A 20,365-nucleotide genomic window follows, 5' to 3' on the forward strand; every position below is an offset into this window, starting at 1 on the left:
AGATAAATAATATAGACTATCCCTTATTTAGATAAGGATGCATAACTTAGTATAGCTATATATATATACTAAAAATAGTTAACTAATTAGAAAATAAATATAGAGTTATTAAATCTTGGGCTAGTGGCTCTCCTCTTCTCTATACTAAACTTACCTGGCTCTCCTAGGGTCACGCGACTGTAGGGCGGCGTCGCGTGACGGCTCTCCCGCAGCGCACCCACCTGACTATTAACCGCGTTTAAGCTATATGCCAGTAGGTTAGTAGTTAGGTGGGTGACCACCAGCAAATCCCTACTGTTGTATGTTTTTTTTTTATACTTGGCCGTAGATTGAATCTATTATACTGCTTAGATTGCGTTAAAAACAGTTCTCTACTCATATCAAAGCTAACTAGGATAATCTGAGTTGATTAGTTGGCTTCTTAGTCTTACTAAGTACTATAAGAGAAGTTCACATTGATGGCCACAGCCTAGTGGCAGTAATAAATGAGGATTTTGACTAGATAATACAACAGTAAAGAATATGAAGACTTATATAAGTAATGTAGCGTCAGTCTAGCTAGATACTACAAGCCTCGTTGAACTACAGCCTGATTGGCCAGTTGTCTCCACAATAAGACGTCACCTTTACTGCTCCCCGCGTCTTTTCCTCATCGTCTATACCAGGCTTCAACATGCCATTCAGACAGGCGCTGCAGGGCATCATCGACAAGGCCGACAAGGCGTGGGAGGAATTAAGCCACCACAGCCAGCCCCCGCCTGTTCCGACCTCCAGCAAACCACCAGCTTACCAGAACCCGCCCTCGCCCCCGCAGCTCTACTGGCGGCCGAATCTCCATCCTCAAGTCCCGGTGTCCGCCAACTTTGCCCACGAACAGGGCCAGCATGGCTGGGGCAACAACGAGGCGCAGAATTATACCGACAGCCCGCAGAATTCCCTCCATTCCACCCAGGGCGACGCGGTGATTGTGCGCGCTCTGATCCACCACGGACACCCCGATCCCGCCCAGAAGTTCACCAGCGCCCGGCTGTCGAGTCGCCAGACCCTCGACCGCCCCCGGGGCTGTCTGTCGGCCAGAATCACGGCACCCGTGGCTCGCGGGATCTGGCCTGCCTTCTGGCTGCTGCCGAAAGACCCTTTCCAGTGGCCCGAGGATGGCGAAGTCGACATTATGGAAGCGTGGAACGGCGAGGCGATCAACCACAGCTGTCTGCATTGGGGCCACTTCAACGGCCAGGACTGGAACAAACATCGTGTGCTCGAAACCCCCATCCCCAGGATCAGCTCGCCGACGGGCCTGAGGTACGATTTTGTCTGGGATGAGGATGAGACAACGGGTCGGGGGCGCTTCGTCTGGTTGATTGACGGCACGCCCGTCATGAGGGCCGAGAAGCCGCCGGGCACGAGGAAGATGAGGGAGTTTAGAATCCTCATCAACATCGCTGTGGGAGGAAATGTCTGTCAGGGACAACTGCCCGGCGATGGATGCTATGAGATGGTGGTTCGTGAGTTGGCCATGTGGGATGCGCCGCCTGGCGGTTGGAAAGAGTTTGATAGGCTTTGGAGGGATGCCAGAGATGGCCATGCCATGTAAGGAATTATGCTATCCCTACTTAGAGATATTAGTCCTGATTCTATCATATGTTCAGTCTCGGCTGTTTAGATATATGAATAGCTGGAAGCCTTTCTGTAAAGGGTACTGCCATTTATCTAGGCATTAAGGAAGGTATAATAGTGATTCTATTAATTTTATAACTAGGTGCTTAATGCCTTATCTGACTATATAGGGGAATTCCCATGGAGGAGAACTTATATAATACAGTTTATTCTCTAAGATAAGACAGGACATTATATTTATCAAGTGAATAAGATTTATAACTTATATAGTCATTAGGCAACAATTGCAGCCTAGCAATTACACTATAATCCTCCCAGTCTCATCACTATTACTAACACCACTTTCTTCTCTCACTTTACTTTTCTCTTCTCCCCCTCTCACACCTATTCTTATCTTTCAAACACCACTTCTACTTGACCTTTCTCTCATCGCATGGAAATCAACCAAGAGCAGTTCCGCACCACCCTCGAAGCAGCCGTCCATCAACATGCTGTCTACTATACCGACTGCTACGCCCTGACCATCCGGTGGGAAGAGGATGATACTTCCGCCCAGCAGGAGGCTGCTCGCTTTCAGTCCATGCTCAGCGCCCTTCAACTCCCCCGCTGCCCGTGAGTTTGTCATCACCAACACAGACCGAACGCCCGGCTGGAGCGTCATGGGCGTCTTGGAAGAGGTCGTGAGTAAGGCAGAGAAGACAACCGGACGGTCGGTCGTCATGGTCCATTACGCGGGCCATGGCATGCTGGGGCCGAATGGCAACCTTCTGGGTGTGGAAGGCGCCTCTAATCGTCGCTTTGATGCCCAACGCTGCCTCGTCGAAATCCTCGATCTTCTCGATTCAACAATCGTCGACACTCTTTTCGTTTTTGACTGCTGCTATTCGTTTGCGGCATGCCGGGCCCCAGAAGTGAGCGGTCGCATCGTTGAGATTATTGGCGCCAGCGACAATACGCCGCTTTTCACGAACTCTCCCCCTGGAAATACTCTCACAGCCAAGCTGGAAGGCGAGATTCGCTTTCGACAGAGACAGGGCCATCGATATATTGAGTTTGCAGACGTTGTGCAGACCCTCCGAAGCCGGGAAAACGCCGTGAAGCCTGCTCACACATTGAGAATAGGGGCCTCATCTATCTGTCTACCACTCAATGGGCTCAATACAATTAATCCGTTGCACATCCCGCCAACCCATCGGGCTGTCTTTAGTGTGTACATCAGCAATGACATGAGCCAGCAGGAACTCGACCAGTTCGCGGCTTTGCTTCGAAGCTTTCCACGAAATGCCTCTATCACACTTGATGGCGTGTATCCGACTGGTTCTATATGTCTCATCTTGAGCTCGGCGTATGCTGTCTACTCAAAGCTTGCTGGGATGCAGGGGTACAGGTTTATTGCTGAAGCAACTGGATCTAATCTCCTACGGCAACAAGAGACACCCGGGCTTCTCTTGAAGGAATAGCTTCAATATGCAGAATCCTAGCTTTGAGGATCTCACAGTCTTTCCATCTGATTCTTAGTAGAATAAAAACCAACTCTTGTTACTCCAACATTGGTCTATACGTCGTTGGATAGATGAAAGAAACAAGAAGATAGGAAGCTGATATTTGTCTGTATTATGATAGTAGTATACCATAATCTAAGAGCTAGCAAGAAACGCGACCACCTCCTTCTCGACACTGTCGAGATCAAACTCCTCCTCATGCATCAAACGGTTGTAAGCCAAGACAGCAATCAACCAGCTCTGGGGATCGTCGTAAAACACACCCACATGGCCTTGGGCTGGAGGGTCACACAGACAGTCCAGCTTATTGCCATCAAAGAGCCTCTCCGCGATAGGGAGCACCATTTCGTCTCGGCGGTCTTTCAGTGCTCGCTTGGCCACTTCTTTCTCCACGATGTCGGTGATCAGCCCCTTCCCGGCCAGATGGTGCAACAACTCGCTCACTCGCAGCATCTGGGCTTGCTGCCAGGCGATCGTGGCTATCACTTGGTCTTTGAGATCGGGCGGTCCACGCCCTTCGAGAGCGTACTGGCATGTATTGATAAGCGTGCTGTAGCCGAGCGCTGCCCCCAGAGGCCCGAGGTCGCTGATATATTTCTTGATGATGGCCGACTTCATGTCGGCGCTATCACCGTCTGCCAAAGCCTGCGCCTGCCCTCGTTCCGGGCCCATCCAGCGACGGAACCTCCCCCACAAGGACCGGGCAGAGGTTCGCGACCGCAGAAGAGCTTCGTGTCGATGCTGCTCCGATGCTACATCCATGATGGCTGTCGCAATCTTAGGCGTGAGAATGAAGTGCGAGATATTATGCGATAGAAGAGCCCGGGCGGAGGGAATCACCAGCGGGGTGGATGTTTTCTGATCGGGCTGAACATGAAGCATCTCGTCCACGATCCGACGGCGATGATGGGAGATCCGGCCCTCGGGGTAAGTGGTCAGCTCCTCCACAAAGGCTGCTCCAAACAAGGTGCAGCGGTTTCGACCGGAACCTGAGATATAGTTCCAGGACTGCTCGCCGACGGTCGCTGCTGTCTCCACAAGCACATCACGCTGGGAGCCTATATCGGTGGCGATCGTAGCCCAAGTTCCGGAGTAGCAAGCCTCGTTGACAATCAGGAGCCGGACGTGCGGCGGCAAGACAGAGAGGGCGGCCGTCATCTCGACTTTGGACAAATACTCGCGTTCGGCGTGCTGGGGGTAGAATACGACTGCGCCGTCGCTCTCGCGGCCATGACCCATGAGCACGATCACTATGCGATCGCCGGGGGAGACCTGGCGCGAGACCCCTCTAGCCCAGGCCAACGCATGGGATTTCACACCGTGAGTATCGAGGCGATAGAAAGGGCTGCGCGCCTCCTGGCTATCGTATATCTGCACCCTTCTTCCAAGATCCTCCCGGCCAAACAAGAACGGACCAGACATATCAGTAATTGTTTCCAGATGCCTAGCAGAGAGACAGGTGGGCTGAAGCCCGTCTTCCATGAACTTCTTTGATATCATCACAAAGTCTGTCGCCAGCGCTGTATCACCGATTCGGCCTCCAAAGACAACCAACGCGAAGGTGTGGAAAGCTCTGGATGCAGACATTTTCCTTTCTGTAAGGCTTAAAAAGTCAGATAAGAGAGAATAGCCGACAGCGAGTCAAAGAAGAGTGTGTTCAAAAAGCAAGCAGCAATGGTTGACGAAGAGATGACCGCCACTTTCCAAGACTTAACCATGGCACAGCACAGTGCATTGCGCCTTGGTCAAGCTCCTCGGAGCACTCTTTCCTGTTAGTGAAGGAATACTGGTGCCTGAAAGTGCCTAGAGCTAAAGTGAATACTTGATTAGATTCACTGTCAGATTGACAGTACTAGAAATGTATTTAGATAAGAGGAACTGTGAATCTATATAAGCTTCCTGCCTATTAATATTGACACTCATAACAGTTATCATCCTATTCTCTATTCCAACTACTCTACACTATCAGACTAGAGGTGTCACTTGGATGCATTAATTGTTTATTAGTTAGATACTGCTAGATATATAAAGGTATAGTAAAATTGTCCAGTTTTCTCACTTTACCTTTGGTCAGGCTGCAACAGCTTCCAATGTAATTGGAGTTCTTTCCACTCTTTATCCTCTCTTCTTACTCTTCGCTTCTTTTCCACCTTGCAAATTTCCTACTTCAAATATATCTCCATCTAGAAGACTGATGAACTTTCAATATTCAAAAGGTTGTGAGCAGAATTTGACAGCTTCAGAGTATATTCAGTGTTACTTTCTATATGATATGGCTTCTTATATACCTGCCGTAGTTATGTAGATTAACTAATAATAATAGGCATGTAGTATCTCACAATAACAGAATAAACATATGACATTGAAGATATATTTTAATTATATCTAGGATATAACTGTATTAGCATGAATATGACTGTATAAATGAAATACTTTACTAATCTAAAGAAGAGCGTATTTATCAAGCTTGAAACCTACCCTAACCCTAAATATCAGGGAGATGCAGAGGATCAAGATTTATCCGCAGAAATCTCACGTGACATGCTTACTAATAACTTGTGTTATTCGTCCACTTGACCAGTTGACCGGCCAACTTCCCCGTCTTAACCCGTACAACCTCTTAGCCCATGGACTGCCTGCCACTGGAGGTGAAACACCTCATCGCCGGAGCGGTAAGAGAGAGAGAGAGCACTCTGACTCTGGTTCTGGAGTCTGCTAATACGGATATCCCAGGTGGGCGAGGTGTCGCCAGAAGCCTTACGGGCGTTATCACAGGTGAATCGCCCGTGGAACGAGATTGCCGGGCCTGGCGTCTATCACACTCTGACTATCCGCCTCCAACACGGCGAGCCTGAGCCTCAGCGAGTGCTGCAGCTGCTGGAAGCCCACCTCGTGCTGCCGCATGTCCGACGGGTGATTCTCATTACGCGAGAACTCGGTGATGGAAGGAAAGGCGCGACTCGAGAAGCGTGCGGCAAGGAGGAGAGACTGCAACGATACCTGGACCAGACGCCTGCCGAGGATATCATCATCCCTCGATTGGGTGTCTGGCGAGGGGATTGGACCGCTATTGTCCTCCTCGTGCAGCTGATGGCAGCGCTGCAGCAGTTGGAGATCCTGGTCCATGGGAACTACCCGCCAGCGCTGTTGGATGCCGTCGCCGAGACTCATCCACGGTGCCGCGTGTCGGTGTTCCCCCTTTGCTCCTTTTCTTCCGAGAAGGAGGATCTCTCGCGCCGGGAATGGGTGCAGTCTCCCGTGCTGCACGCCGTCCAGATCATCTGCTATGAGAACCACCACCAGGGGATCTACACCGAGCATCCTGACCGCGTGCTGCGGGATCTGCTATACCAATCGCCGCACATCAAGCGGCTTGCGTTGCAGATCAGCTCCAAGTATACGACCAGCTCCTGCCATGCTTACGCCCGCTGGCTGCAGGCCCGGCCGCGGGAGAGGGAGGAGGTCGATCTTGATCCCACCCGGCGCGCGAGACTAGAGGTCCTTTCGTTGCCGTTGATCACCAAGATCACCGCCAGCCAGTTCCTCGCGTGGTCCCGGGTCACCGACTTGGGCTGTCTCACTGCATGGACGGCCGGGGCCGTCGAGGACGTGTCGCTGATGACGACCATCGCAGATCTGAAGCCCTTCCGGGCTCTCGAACGGCTGACGCTGGCCCTGTACCCGCCGGAGAACTCTTCGGCCTGGTTACCAGCAGTCGAAGCCATGTTTGATGCGCTTCCGCCGCTGGGTTACCTCTGTCTGCTGGGGACGTACGATCCGGCGATGCTCCCTGTCGCGGTGCTGGACCGTCATGGCGCGACGCTGGCCGAGCTGAAGCTGCACCGCCCCAAGCCACAATACATGGAGTACGAGAGCTTCCGACTGGCAAACAAGGGAGGCCAGATCTCCCCCATCTTCCCTGCAGACGTGATTGCGCGCATGGCGGCCCGGTGTCCCTCGCTGCACACGCTGCGACTCTGTGTGCAACGGTACCGGGGCCACCCGGTCGAGACGGCCGCGTACGAAGCCCTGGGCCTGTTCCCAGCGCTGCGGACGCTGCATCTTGTGCTCAACTGTCTGCCCGTGGTGCAGGGCGACGGGAGACCCTTCCCGCCGCGCGAGCTGAGCGCGTACGAGCTTGAGACGCTGCCGAGCCCGTGGCAGGGGGTGCACAAGTGGAAGATCCGCGACTGCGCCATCAACAGTGCCTTTGACGAGCCGCTGGCCGTGGCCATCTTCATGCGCATCCAGACGGCCCGGCGGCCGAGGGGCCCGCTGCGGCTGCTCCGCCTGCACCCGCTGGCGGGCCAATGGAGCCAGTATGAGGCGCCGACGGGCATCACTCCGTATGCGCGCCTTGGGGGCGGGGAGATTCACTACGATATGGCCGGCCAGTGGGAGGTCGAGTGTGAGGCGGATGGCCGACTGAGGGCGGACAATCGGAGGAAACCCCGTGGCAAAGGAGAGCGTTTGATGCGCCACGCAGACGTGGACATCTTCCAGTCGATCTGGCCGTCGACGGGAAGCAAGATCTGGCCTTTGGAGTGGCAGAGCTGGCCTCTGAGTGTGCGTGATACTTGAGGGCTGCTCAATGGTGGTGATTCTATCTGATTATACTATAGACATTAATTAAATAATACTATGAGGCATTATCAGAATTTAATATAAGTCACTAATTATCTCTTTAATCATTCTTATCTAACATATAACTGCGTTTGAGCCAGTATGTGTTCTAGTGGTACTCCTAGAGGAAAGACAGTCTCAGAGTAGTTAATTAATCCTAATAATATTTACATTATAACAACCTTTCACACAGCAGAATAGATCTCGACTGAGCAGCATTTCTCTGTATTCTCTACCCTTCAGTGGTGCTGATATGGAAGATGCCCAGTTGCCATGATGCCAAGGAGGTCTCTACCACCGTGTTCCCCGCGAATAGCCTCCATTACCTCATATAGGTTGCCAGATGCTCTGTATGACCCCATTGATAAGACGCAGGCTACCTGACCGAAATGAAGGACGTCTGCGTTCGATGAACAAACTTCCCTCGAGGCATCGCTGGCTCAAGGAGAAGTGGATGAGGAGCTGAATCCAAAGAATCGACAGAAGTTCCAGGGCCAGCTAAGATCTAACCACAAACAAAGCAAAAATAGCAGAGGGATAGGAGATTGGATACTTTAGAGAAGTGAAACTGTAGCAGGAACAGGTGTGAAAGACAGAGTCATAATATTATAAGAGAAGATAGAATTTATATTGCCCAGTTGAGTGCTGCCTACACTTTAAGCCTAGTGAATCCTTACTTAACAACTTATAGAGATCCAGTAGATGCGCCAGCATATTGAATAATTCAGCTTTAAGATATAGTCAATAAGATCCCTACATTTAGGGCTGTATTCTTAGTCTAACTCTTTTATCTTTTCACTTGGAGGTTAGCAGATACATACTATATAGCCATAAACAGGTAATTAAAATATATTTTATTTATCTTCTAGTGTGTGTCTTCTAAATAAGGGCTATATACAGCTTACGTCATGATTGTCATTACATTATTATCACTTGTCTTCTCTCACCTATACTCATCCACTGTTTAAATCTCTTTGCCATTTCTAATCCATAGCATCCTGTCAAGACAATAATAGTGCTTTAATCCACACATTCCGTCAAGACAATAATAGTGCTTTATAAGGTCATTTTATTCCTGGAGGCTTGATTATGGCCCTTACGATGAGTGTTGAGAAATACTTGGACAGCTCAGATCCTTATCGATCGACAAATTTGCCCAATTTCTGGCCGTATCCCTTGAAGCTTGAGCCGTCTGTTGATCTCCAGCAAAATCTTTTGCCATTCGGGGATGAGATACGCGCCATTCTTCATAGCCATGGCTTTGCCAATGACATTCCCTTCATTCCGTACCTCGCAACAAAGCCACACTATCCAGACGGAGACATCCCTGTCGCCCTATTACGCATCATACTACAGGCTGCTGACAACATGCCTCAAGACTTTGGTCCGGCAAAAGACGAACTCGCGAAGCTGCTGAAGCACTTGGATATGTATGTGGAAATCGTGAACGTCGACCGTTGTTTGAATCCATCACTGTTTCCACTCTCCCCTTCAGAACCGCTCATCGTCGCCTTCGAGTTAGCAAAGGAGAGTCTCATAGAAGAACTCCATCGGGCCCTGGGGTTAAAATGGAATCTTCTTTGCCCATTTAATGTTGGTCGCTCCAAGGATAAAGCCTGCCCTGCAATTGTGGTCAACGTCGACCCTCTCACCGAAGCGAACTGGTTTTCGTTGGTGATACACATCAAGTCTATTCTTGCCTCGTTTCTTCACCAGAACCAGCAGTTCGCAGTGGAATTCTTCCCAGGCCATTTAGAGCCACTGCAAGGAATATCCTTGGCAGATCAAATGGATCCAGAGGGAGTGCCAAAGATGGGTACCTCCATTGGAGTACGCGGGGACGCAAACGCCGGAACACATGGAGGATACTTCACCCTCACAGATGATATGACTGTCCGCAAGGGATTCCTCACAAATTACCACGTCATTAGCCTGTCTGAGTCAAGAGGCGACCCAAATCCGTGTTTCAAACAAGGTCTGGGTCAGTTTTGCTGTTCAGAAAGAACCATCGAGATAGAAAGCCCTGCAGTTATGGACAGAAACGCAACCTTAGCAGACATTGCTTCAAGAATCAGTACTCTCGAGAAGGATATAGTTGAGCTTTCATCTGAAATACGCCAGCGCGAGGAGATTGGGGGCAGGCCTCCAACGAACTTGAAAACGATGGTGAACAGATACCAGGCCATGGTTCATGATCTTCAAATACAACGCCAGCGAGGGAACAATATGCCACACATCATGGGCAAAGTCACAGATGCGTCGGGCAAAGCGATTCGCAGAAAGCGGATTATGGACTGGGCATTTGTCGAGTTGACGGACACTTCTATCGACCAGTTCTTCGGCCCAAACCTGATGTTTGAAGTCCCCACCAACCAGCAGCCGTGGAAGTACGATTTGAAGCTGGGCCCTGTCATTGCTGGGATGCCTCTCACGGATTTTGGCAGTCTTGAAGAAGGGGGCGTCTACTACAAACTCGGACGCACCACGGGGATAACTGGAGGAATCTGCCACGGGGCCCTGGCCTGCTGTCATTGGAAAGGAGGTCCTTCTTTCCTTTCAAAGAATAATGACCATAATGACAGAGAAACTTGTCTATCATCAGTTGTCACAGAAGAGTTCATGATTATCAATTATACATCACATTGCCAGCGCCACTATACACAGTCTTCATTTGCAGAGTCTGGAGATTCAGGTTCCCTTATCATCAATCACCATAGTTTAGTGTGTGGGCTTCTCCACGCCGGCATAATGAACTATACTGGACCACCAGGACACGGAGCGTTTTACGCAACTGCTGGCCTGGTCACTGACATCAATGACATCTCAAAGTCCATCATGCTCCGTACCGTCTGCAAGGATCGTGATGGACAGATTACAAGTTCACCTGCTCTACTCGGCCTGCCGCAACCATCGGAAAGTAAATAGACACTACATAGCTGCATATAATACTCTAATTCGCAACCAAATCAAAGATCTTGGTCCTCTATAAAATGTGGAGATTCTAGATTCCTGCTGTACCGTACTCTAAGAGTATGCCTATAGAGACATACAAGTGAGATTATCATCTATAAACGTACTATCATAAGAAAATTGTATTATACTTTTGGCAGGAGAAAAAGGTTTACTTGGTAGTCAAGTGAATGAACCAACTTTGATAGAAAAATGTGTCATTTACTTTAGGGTTTTGTTGCCTGGCTCAGTTAGGCAGGATACCCTACAACCTGCTCATATAGGCTTAGTTCTAAACCTATGGGCCATGCACCCTCCTCTTTTTCCTTCTTTTCGTCTATAAAGCTTTTCTGTTTCACATATTCTTCCTTGACTCTTCCAGCACACAAGCTCCTCTACTATCTTGGTTCACCCCTTCTGTTGATAAAGAGCTGTTCAACATCTTCACTCTTTCTTGAAGGATAAATGACCTTATAAATCCCTTCTAATTATCTTGATAATTTCAATGGTCGAGTGGTCTGGCATCCGGCGTTCGCCTATCACTGATCCCTTGCCTGAGGCCAAGGACCCTAAGCGTATTGAGCTGATTCAAAAGCTCAATACAACCCTAGGTAGGCCCATAGAACCAGGTCTTTGGGCATGCTTCTGGCTGTCTGATATCCAGATGCTGGAGCATCTTGTGAGCATGTGCACCAATAAAGATGAATTCCTTGCCAACATCAGCAGATTGATGATGACCAATAGCAAGGTCTGCACAGACCTAGTCAGAGCCTGTAAGTCTACTATGGAGATACCTATCACTAATAACAAACCACTAAGCACTCTACTAGGGTGTTCTCGTACCAAAGGTCAGACAGGGGATGAGCTCAGCGATGACGAAGAGCTGGACAACCGGAAGAAAAGGAAGGCCACATCCACGACGCCTCAAAGCCCGTCCAAGATACCTCGAAAAGAGGGAACTACTCTCCAGAATCTATCACGGTTATCAGAAGTCACACTTTCTTCGTCGGCTCATAATCAGCATCATCATGATCATCATGAGAGGAAGCGAGTCTATTGCAGCCTGATTGCGAAAAGCCTAGTAAGATTAGATATCATTTGTATTGATTCCATTTGAGTTACTGATAAGATATAGTGCGAAGAAAGAGACAAGTCCACCTGCCTCATCACCAAGGGCAGAGACTGCATCGACAAGGCCCACATATACCCCTACTCAGTGAATGAACATGATATCTTTTGGGAAACGCTCCGTATGTTCTGGTCAAAAGAAAAGGTTAGGGTATGGGAGAAGGCGGTGCTCGGTGAGAAAGGGACTGAGGTATGTCAGAACCTCATATGCCTGGCCCCGACAGTGCATAGGTTGTGGAGAAAGGCAAAATTCGCCCTGAAGCCTGAGGAACTCTCTGAGGATCAAAAGACTCTCACTGTGCGATTCTTTTGGTTGTCCGATAGTCGCTACCACCGGAAGGAAATCGGCTTGCCTCCGTATATTGCTCCTGGCCTCGATCGTAGCACTGGGAACACTGTCCTGATGAACAGTGAGACCATGCAAATCATCAGCTCGGGAGATATCCTCGAGTTCAAAACCGATGACCCTGAAAATCACCCCCTGCCTTCATTTGATATCCTTGAATTGCAATGGATGCTTCACAGAGTTACGGCCCTCAGTGGGGCGGCAGAAGCTACGGATGAGGATGACAGCAGCGACAAAGACAGTTACGATGATGAGGATGAAGATGACGATGACGGCAATGAGGAGAGACAGAGACAAGCCCAATAGAAGGGAAAAGGGATTGTTCAGGCAGTCCTTTTGCTCTTGCTCTGCGGGCAGGCGACACTAACATCCACCAGCGCTGAGCCTAGATGGATTTCCTTTCCTGAATGGATATTTTTCAATCAATTTGAGCTCTCTATCCACGATTCCAAGTGATGGACTACGTAAAGGACCATTCTATTTGTAAACGTAACAAGCCCTCAATCCCACAATTATTCAACGTAATAAGATGAGATAGGTATACAGATTTGTTTACATTGTTGACTTGGCCATTTCCTATCAATTTTGATATCATTCGCGTATCATCAGGGCCTAACCCTACATTCGCACATCTACAGTACGCGTTATTCGGCCTTTATTCAGTGTAGCCGGTTCAATATTTGGGTATATTTGGCTCCATATACTTATACTTTTATGTATTCAATCGTCATAAAGAAGGAAAGGCTTTGAGAGTGAAGAGAAAACTCGAATTCAGCCAAGTCTAAATCCACTTGCCGAGGAGCGACATTATAGCAATGCCCGCGAGGAAACTGGTGAGGATCACCGCCAGTTCTTTCGGATCACTCGTTCGATTTGGGTTGAAGATGAAGTCGTGGGCAATCAGCTCCACGAGGGAGGTGTAGATGAGGACACCACCCGAGGAGGCGTCGAGGATTCCCTCGACAATCATGGCATTGAAGGAGTTGAGGTTCAGGGATTCGCGCACGGCAAGGCCGATGGCGATGGAAATGGGCGTGGTGAGACCGTAAGCCGAACAGAGCAGCCAGGGCAGCCAGCTGGTAGGTCTGAACGGGATGGAAGACATGCGGGCCCCGATCCCTAAACCCTCAAACGCCTGGTGGAAGATGATCACAATATACAGGACTTTGAACTCGCTGCCAACGATACCCAGCGTCAGCCCGATGATCACCGAGTGGAAGAGCACGCCGAACTCGAGGATGAGAAAAGCGGCCAGCTGCTGCTGGACAGACTTTTCGTTCTCGAGCGCCTTTTCATCTGTAGAAGAAGTGTTGGTGCTGGTCTCTTCTTCTTGTGCCGCTCCTGCTGCTTCTTCGTCATGAGCAATATACCTGGCCACAGGCTCATCGTGTGTATGGCGGATGCCATACTTCCTCTCGACGTACAGGCTGGCACCAAAGTCGAGAAGGAAAGTGATGACGATACAGAGCAAGGCAAATGCCGGGGGCCAGGAATACTGGGCCCAGTTGCCTGTGGCCCCGACACAGGTATTCTGGCCGATTTCATAGTACGCCGGATCGAGCAGATGCACAAACGCGGTGGCGAGGATGACTCCGCTGCCGAAATAGCGCGCCACCAGATACGCCGTGTTGGGGATCTTCAGCCGGCGGACACGCTTGGCGACGACGGGGAAGAAGGTCACCACCGTGGAGGTGATCAGAATGACAAACACGGACGATATGCGGGCTCCCAGATAGTCGGCGCCATCGTCGGCGCCACTGTACAAATAACACAGCACATCAGCCAGCTTCGCCGTGGTGAGATCGACATTGGTGGGATCGAAGGTAGACATCTCTTGGCAAAGTGGAAATAGTGGATAAATGGGACAAAGGGGACAAATGAGGCCAGACAGACCAGATAAACAAAGCGATGAGTGGAGCGCCAAGATGAGATGCCAAGATGGAAGTCAAGGGGTTTATATACGGGGAAATGTCTGTGAGGAAAATCACACAAGAGATGGGCTATTCAAGTCCCCAAGGTCCTTTGCGGCGCCCAAGGTCCTCATTGATGCCTCATTGATGCCTCGGGTTTCTGCCTCAGGCTATCAATGTCGATTCGTAGGCTGAAGGCAGATCGGGCCTAGCCTATGGGGGATCCGATTGGGATGAGTCTAAGTATGGATGCATGCGACCTAATAGCTCAATAGATAGAGACTTGGTGAAAGAAAGTATGTATTTTTAATTATTCTAAGAAGTAAGAACATACCTTGCCTCTTTCCATCTCGTTTACTCCTTGTAGTTCACCTTCCATTAAACTCTCCATCCATGGCTTTGTTAATACCATATCGGCAGTACCTGACAGAAGACCAGGATATAAATACTCTAATTAAAAAACACCTCGGCAAGGTATGCCCGATGCGGCTAACACCACTACTGGAATGACCACGGAGTAGAGATTAAAAGCGCCTCATCAGGGTAGAGATGCGGTGGCTTGTCTTTTGCTGGGATCTGACTAGTAATTTGTCACAGACAGTAATGAAGATCGCCTGTCTAGCTTAGCTAACTGTGAGACCTCTACCTAGAAGCTCTCAGCGGGGACCAGCATAGATCTATTTATAGGGTCTTCGCATGCCCCGGCAAACCCTTACTATATGCCAATATGGGCTAAGCTTTGTAAAATAGCGAGTAGATAGGCTAGGTTGCTAGTATGGTGGCTTAAATAGCTGCCCACTCAGCTACAGAGTAACTAGACACAGCTGAAAATGTGGCAAGACGATCTCAATACAAGATTAGTGGTATTTATGATACTTTCCACAAGCAATTTAAAGCGAGATGATGGCAAACGGAAAGAATTGCCAGCCAGAAAAAAGAAGCAAAACAACAAAAATAAAAGGAGGTTCCTTCCCTTGGTCTCTCTCTCTCTCTCTCTCTCTTGTTTCCTTTCTTTTACCCACACCAGAATGCGAGTCTGCCATCCGCTCCTTTCGCTCTGGCTGCTGGCCCTACAGCCCATCTCACTCCTTACCACTGCTGCTGCTGAGATAGTAACCAGCACTAGTGTCTCCTGCGAGTCAATCGAAAACAATGCCCTCCAGAACCCCTCCTTTGAGACTGGAGAGCTCAGTCCCTGGACGACCTACGCCGGCACCGGGGTGGTGGTCAGCGACACCACTGACAATGGAGACTACGTACTGGAAGCCGGAGGTGCAAGTACAACTACCAACTCCGAGGTCTTTACTCAACAGATGACCGGGCTGGAAATCGGGTACACCTACACCGCTGCATACGACTACGCGGTTAGCAAGCTGGCAACAGTATCCTCCCGGATGGAATGCAGTTTTGAGATCATCATGGACTCGATCTCAGGCACAGTCGTCGCCAACGCCGTCTTCGCATTTACCCCTGTTAATACTGCCTGGAACACGCTCTCCGGCACGTTTACTGCAACCAGCACGGAACACACTTTCTATATGTACTCATACTGCACCTATGGCGTGACTTATAAGCCGACCATCAGGTTCGATAATGCCAAGTTCCTCGGGCCACCAGTTGAGAGCTGCACAACAGTTACCATGACTTCTACTGTGGCGGTGTCGACTTCCTCGCCTGCTTCTTCTATTCCATCTACTTCATTCACTTTGTCTATTGCATCTATTCCTTCATCTATCTCATCCATTCCTTCATCTACTCCATCCATTTCTTCAAAATCCGCTCCCTCATCCATCCTCCAATCTTCCTCACCGGCACCTCCTAGCACAAGTTCAATTTTGGCTACTGCATCGTCTATTTCAAGGCCATCTCCCTCTCCCGGTTCATCTACCCCTTCCACTTCGAGCAGTCTCACGACCCCTGTCGCCTCCGAGCATATCTATACAGTCACATCTACCCTCTACGTGTCAGAGACGGCAACTGTCTACGCTTGTGAGCCGTCGACGTTATTATTCTAAATAAACTAATAAGTATGGGAGATCTTTGCTTTGAACCTAGCTAATAACTATATTATAATCATACTTCTGCAAGTTGCATTTGTCCATGTATCACTTCAGGTCTAGGGGCAGATATGGGTAGATTGTACATTAAGTGGCACAGTATATAATCATGTGTCTATAGTATTAATAAGAAAGGATTGATACCTCTCAGGTTGAGACACTGTATATTCAGGAGGTAGTATTTACTACTTAACTAGGAATCTTAAGCAGTGTGAGTTTTATAGAGATGCTGAGTTAAAACAGCTCCATTTCTATTATAAGCTAATGATGTTTATGTTTATGCTAGACTATAAACAGCTATATCCTTATATCCTATTGTCTTTATAATTTCCATATACCACGTCGTGCGGGGAAAACCTGTAGGCGAACCACTAAACCCCCACAGCTGAAGGGATTCGGCTAATCAGCAGCGTCATGGGCCCATCGCAACGGACAATCATCGGAGAAGCAGGAATGAAGCTGTTCCGTCCTCAAGAGTGACGAACAGTCGGACTTTTCTTTGCCTCCGATGGCGGAAAAGAAAAACGCTTATAGTTGATGGCATCGCACGATCCACCGGCAGGAACCAGGTCAAGAATCAGCTTCTCCTAACAATGGCTCTCCAGGCTGTGCTGCTGCTGGCCCTGAGCGGCATCGCCAGCGCCCAGTGGGGGACGTTGCCCTCCAATGCAGACAATGCCACCGACCATCCGGCCTACTATGCCAACCTGACGTTCGAACCGGCGCGGAGCATCTCCACCTGGGAGAACCTGACCGTGGAGACGCCGTCGGGCACCTTTGTGGGCATGCTCAACGATTCGTATCCCGACGTGCGCCAGTTCCTCCGCATCCCCTTTGCGCAGCCGCCCATTGGAGACCTGCGCTGGATGCCGCCGCAGAAGCCTCTGCCCTCGAACAAGAGGATCGATTCTTCGCGATACGGCCCAGGTACGTTTGTTTTCACATCCTTTTGCGTACTGCCAGTCTAACCGGTTCCTCAGCGTGTCCGCAATACGTCGTCTCGACAGGCACGATCTGGACCGAATGGGCGCCCTCGGACGCGCTGCTCAACCTGGGAGAGTCGCAGGTTGAGGGCGCCGTGGCCTGGTCGTCGGACGAGGACTGTCTGTCCCTGGCCGTGTGGACGCCGGCCGACGCCGACCGGCACTCCAAGCTGCCTGTCGCTCTCTTCGTGACGGGCGGTGGTGGCACTCAGGGAGGCATCTGGACTCCTTCCCAGCTTCCTTCGCCTTGGGTCTCGCGCTCGCAGGAGCATATCGTCGTTACTATCAACTACCGGGTCAACATTTTTGGCAGTACGTGATATACATTTCCTGCACTAGAAACCTAACCTACTACTGCAATATCCCTAGCCCTAACCTAACCTACCATATTCTTTCCACTAACTGATATAGACCCTAAATCAAGGGCCCTTGATGAAACCTCCCTCTCCCTGCTGGACGTTCGAGCAGCTGTTGAGTGGGTGTATGAGAATATTGAGGCATTTGGTGGTGATGGCGAGAACATTATGGTAACAATCACTCTCTCTCTCTCTCCCTCCTCTCTCTCTCGATCATATCTAAGGACATTCACAGCTCTGGGGCCAGTCGCAAGGCGCTGCGTTGACGCATCTGTATACCCTCGCCTTCCCTGATGATCCGCTGGCAGCCAAGTTCGGCGTCATCTCGCAACCGCCGTCAGTGACCCTCAATCTGTCTGCCACAGACGACGTGTATGAGGATTTCGATATTGTCGCCAAGGCCCTTGGATGCAACTATGGCGACGACGCAGAGGCTGAGCTTGAGTGCATGCGTCAAGTCTCCTGGGTCCAGATTGAGGAATATATCAATCGCTACTCGGGCTCACCTTCTATCTCCTTTGCTGATTATATCCGTACGTCTTCCTTTATTACCTGTTAAAGAGACTTTATCATACTAATCTACTATCCTAGCTGACGAGAGGTACATCTTTTCCAATGAGACCGAGCGCTATCTGGCTGGCAAGGTGGCTCGTGGCCCTGCCATCCGCTCCGATGTCGCCCGCGAGATCTCAACCAACGATGAGGCCACAACCGCCGAAGAAGAAGGCGAATGGATCTGCACCGCGATGGATGACTCGGCCCTGCGTCTGTCGCTGGGTCTCGAGACCTACCGTTATCTGTGGGCCGGCAACTTCTCCAACATCAGCCCGGAATACTATCTCGGCGCGTACCACTGGACCGACCTGCTCATGATCTTCGGCACGTACCGCGAACAGGTCGGGGACGTCCCGGGGCTGGAAGTCAAGACCTCCCGGACCATGCAGGACTACATGCTTGACTTCCTCAAGGATCCCTCTTCTCTGCCATCTGCTGGTTGGGTCCCCTACAATGGCTCGGCTGCCGAGGGCGGGCTGATCCTGGAGTTTGGCAATGGCACCACTGTGAAGAACATCACGGGTGACTGGCTGCAGGGTGGTTGTTTCAATTCCTCCATTCCCTTCCGTATCTATGGGTGATCGCGATATAATTGAGTGTTTAGACCTATTGTGAGGAATAATCCCATCTTATACACTGTCATTATACCACCAGCTTCTCTCTCCACTGCGGTCCATATCTCCAAAGAACCCATACAAGACCAAGCATGAGAAGACCGGCAGATGCAAGCACACTGTTTGCCCATCCATACCCCAAGACTTGATACATCTTCGGTGCGAATAGAGGCAGTAGAAAGGCCGACAGACTCCTGCCGAACTGAAGAGACGCCATTGCGCTGCTGGTATGCTCGCCGTATGAATCGATAATATACCCAGACACTACCGATTAGTATTCATGTAAAACCGAGCTTGTAGTGGGTGTATTACCTGGCATCCCAAACATCTGCAAGCCGACCATCATGATGGTGACGGCGACATCGACGACCACCCAGTAGAGTTTATAGTGAGCAGCCCAGCCATAGAATACCAGACCGAGAGCAGCGATGGCCATTGAAAACCCCTCGAGCGGCAGTCTGGCTTCAGGGCGGGTATGGCGACGAGGCCTCATATACAGACGGTCCATCAGGAAGCCGCCGACCTGAGATCCGATCACTTCTCCCAGAGAGCAAGCAATATAGTGCAATCCACTGATCTGGACGGACTGGTGGTACACCGACGTCCACAGGCTAGAGAAGGTGGAGAGGGTGATGTAGAGGATGCCATAGTCAAAGGCGGACAGCAAGACCGAGACTTGGATGATCGGGTGGAACAGGAGGAAGCGGACGGGGCGAGTGAGGGCTTTGGTGAAATTCATCATGGACCTCTTCTCCAGGGGGATATTCAATCGTCGTGCTCGCCGGCGTAGAATCTCCGGTGCGTACGTCTCCTGGAAGCTGAACACCGAGACACCCATCATCAATGCCTGGAAGATCGAGGTCGACCAGAAGATCCATCGCCAAGTGGTATTGGCGACTATAACGCCTCCAAGAATGGGGCCTATAGAGAGTATAAGCAAAGTCATAGAGTAGGAAGAAAAGGTCTTTACCTATAGCCGCTCCTAACAATGGAATGAGTAGATACACCCCCAAAGACTTCCCTCGTTGTTCCGGTCGCCAGATATCATTCAGGACGCCCCCAGCCAGCGAATAGACCGCACTGGCGCCAAATCCAGCCAGGAAGCGGGCAGCCAACAGGGTTCCCTTGGTCTCTGCACAGCCGCATACGATGTTCCACACCAGGAACCAGACACTGGAGGCATGCAGGATGAGCTGCCGGCCGTAGACTTCTGAAAGGGGCCCAATCACCAAGGGTCCGAAGGCAGTCGCGAGGAGGTAGATAGAGAGCGCCATCATCTCCTCCGTAGACGACATGGCCATCTCCTTGGCGATCGCCGGCAGGGCAGGCGCCAGGATCGTCGAGACCATGATCCGATTCAAGCCCGTGGCCGAGATAATGTCCGTCACCAGCCATTTGCGGCTCAGCGGCCAGTCGAGCGGATTCTCCGGGTCAAAGGGCTGGAGGAAGTTGGCAGGGGGGTGGTCAATAGCCGTAGTAGGCTTGGAAGTAGAGGCTCCTTCTAGTTGAATATTATCATCGGATTGTGCCATGTTGAGTGACTGAGTGCTAAGAGGGAGAAGGATAGAAGGAAAAGTAAGAGATCAGGATCTGCTATTTAAGAGAGTTGCCTAGAGTCATCAGATAAGATTATTAATACAGGGTACAGTAATCTTGATATCTCTACCCAATGGTAATCATTATCTAAGGATCAATATACCATCAATCATCCTAAGATGTACAATA

General features: G+C 50.2%; 10 protein-coding genes across 10 annotated transcripts; 7 read left to right on the forward strand and 3 right to left on the reverse strand.

Annotated features, from left to right (window-relative positions):
- Positions 1-601: 601 nt before the first annotated feature.
- ASPZODRAFT_137246 (hypothetical protein) lies at positions 602-1,751 on the forward strand. Its single transcript, XM_022724255.1, has one exon. It carries the CDS (start codon positions 674-676, stop codon positions 1,592-1,594), a length of 921 nt encoding a protein of 306 aa, XP_022576942.1. The 5' UTR covers positions 602-673; the 3' UTR covers positions 1,595-1,751.
- Positions 1,752-2,001: 250 nt separating this feature from the next.
- ASPZODRAFT_137248 (hypothetical protein) lies at positions 2,002-3,216 on the forward strand. The gene has a single exon (XM_022724256.1). The coding sequence runs from the start codon at positions 2,157-2,159 to the stop codon at positions 3,075-3,077; it is 921 nt and encodes a 306-aa protein (XP_022576943.1). The 5' UTR covers positions 2,002-2,156; the 3' UTR covers positions 3,078-3,216.
- Positions 3,217-3,254: 38 nt separating this feature from the next.
- On the reverse strand, positions 3,255-4,706 carry ASPZODRAFT_76708 (hypothetical protein; the record flags this gene model as incomplete). Its single annotated transcript, XM_022730117.1, has 1 exon — positions 3,255-4,706. One exon carries the CDS (start codon positions 4,704-4,706, stop codon positions 3,255-3,257), a length of 1,452 nt encoding a protein of 483 aa, XP_022576944.1.
- Positions 4,707-5,784: 1,078 nt separating this feature from the next.
- Positions 5,785-7,790, forward strand: ASPZODRAFT_137250 (hypothetical protein). The gene has a single exon (XM_022724257.1). It carries the CDS (start codon positions 6,210-6,212, stop codon positions 7,698-7,700), a length of 1,491 nt encoding a protein of 496 aa, XP_022576945.1. The 5' UTR covers positions 5,785-6,209; the 3' UTR covers positions 7,701-7,790.
- Positions 7,791-8,749: 959 nt separating this feature from the next.
- Positions 8,750-10,701, forward strand: ASPZODRAFT_125409 (hypothetical protein). Its single transcript, XM_022721427.1, has one exon. The coding sequence runs from the start codon at positions 8,832-8,834 to the stop codon at positions 10,665-10,667; it is 1,836 nt and encodes a 611-aa protein (XP_022576946.1). The 5' UTR covers positions 8,750-8,831; the 3' UTR covers positions 10,668-10,701.
- A 495-nt stretch (positions 10,702-11,196) lies between these two features.
- On the forward strand, positions 11,197-12,550 carry ASPZODRAFT_170112 (hypothetical protein; the record flags this gene model as incomplete). The annotated part of the gene is made up of 3 exons (XM_022726920.1): positions 11,197-11,464; positions 11,522-11,772; positions 11,827-12,550. The coding sequence occupies 3 exons, from the start codon at positions 11,197-11,199 to the stop codon at positions 12,469-12,471; spliced, it is 1,164 nt and encodes a 387-aa protein (XP_022576947.1). The 3' UTR covers positions 12,472-12,550.
- A 282-nt stretch (positions 12,551-12,832) lies between these two features.
- On the reverse strand, positions 12,833-14,127 carry ASPZODRAFT_137252 (hypothetical protein). Its single transcript, XM_022724258.1, has one exon. The coding sequence runs from the start codon at positions 13,994-13,996 to the stop codon at positions 12,947-12,949; it is 1,050 nt and encodes a 349-aa protein (XP_022576948.1). The 5' UTR covers positions 13,997-14,127; the 3' UTR covers positions 12,833-12,946.
- Positions 14,128-15,085: 958 nt separating this feature from the next.
- Positions 15,086-16,131, forward strand: ASPZODRAFT_137253 (hypothetical protein). Its single transcript, XM_022724259.1, has one exon. It carries the CDS (start codon positions 15,104-15,106, stop codon positions 16,088-16,090), a length of 987 nt encoding a protein of 328 aa, XP_022576949.1. The 5' UTR covers positions 15,086-15,103; the 3' UTR covers positions 16,091-16,131.
- Positions 16,132-16,590: 459 nt separating this feature from the next.
- Positions 16,591-18,607, forward strand: ASPZODRAFT_105113 (hypothetical protein; the record flags this gene model as incomplete). The annotated part of the gene is made up of 5 exons (XM_022720884.1): positions 16,591-17,059; positions 17,113-17,427; positions 17,527-17,642; positions 17,707-18,004; positions 18,063-18,607. The coding sequence occupies exons 1-5, from the start codon at positions 16,726-16,728 to the stop codon at positions 18,605-18,607; spliced, it is 1,608 nt and encodes a 535-aa protein (XP_022576950.1). The 5' UTR covers positions 16,591-16,725.
- A 61-nt stretch (positions 18,608-18,668) lies between these two features.
- ASPZODRAFT_76735 (hypothetical protein) lies at positions 18,669-20,172 on the reverse strand (the record flags this gene model as incomplete). The annotated part of the gene is made up of 3 exons (XM_022730121.1): positions 18,669-18,904; positions 18,953-19,561; positions 19,611-20,172. The coding sequence occupies 3 exons, from the start codon at positions 20,170-20,172 to the stop codon at positions 18,669-18,671; spliced, it is 1,407 nt and encodes a 468-aa protein (XP_022576951.1).
- Between the last annotated feature and the right edge of the window lie 193 nt (positions 20,173-20,365).

Source organism: Penicilliopsis zonata (assembly GCF_001890105.1).
Source record: "Penicilliopsis zonata CBS 506.65 unplaced genomic scaffold ASPZOscaffold_28, whole genome shotgun sequence".
Lineage (NCBI taxonomy): Eukaryota > Fungi > Ascomycota > Eurotiomycetes > Eurotiales > Aspergillaceae > Penicilliopsis > Penicilliopsis zonata.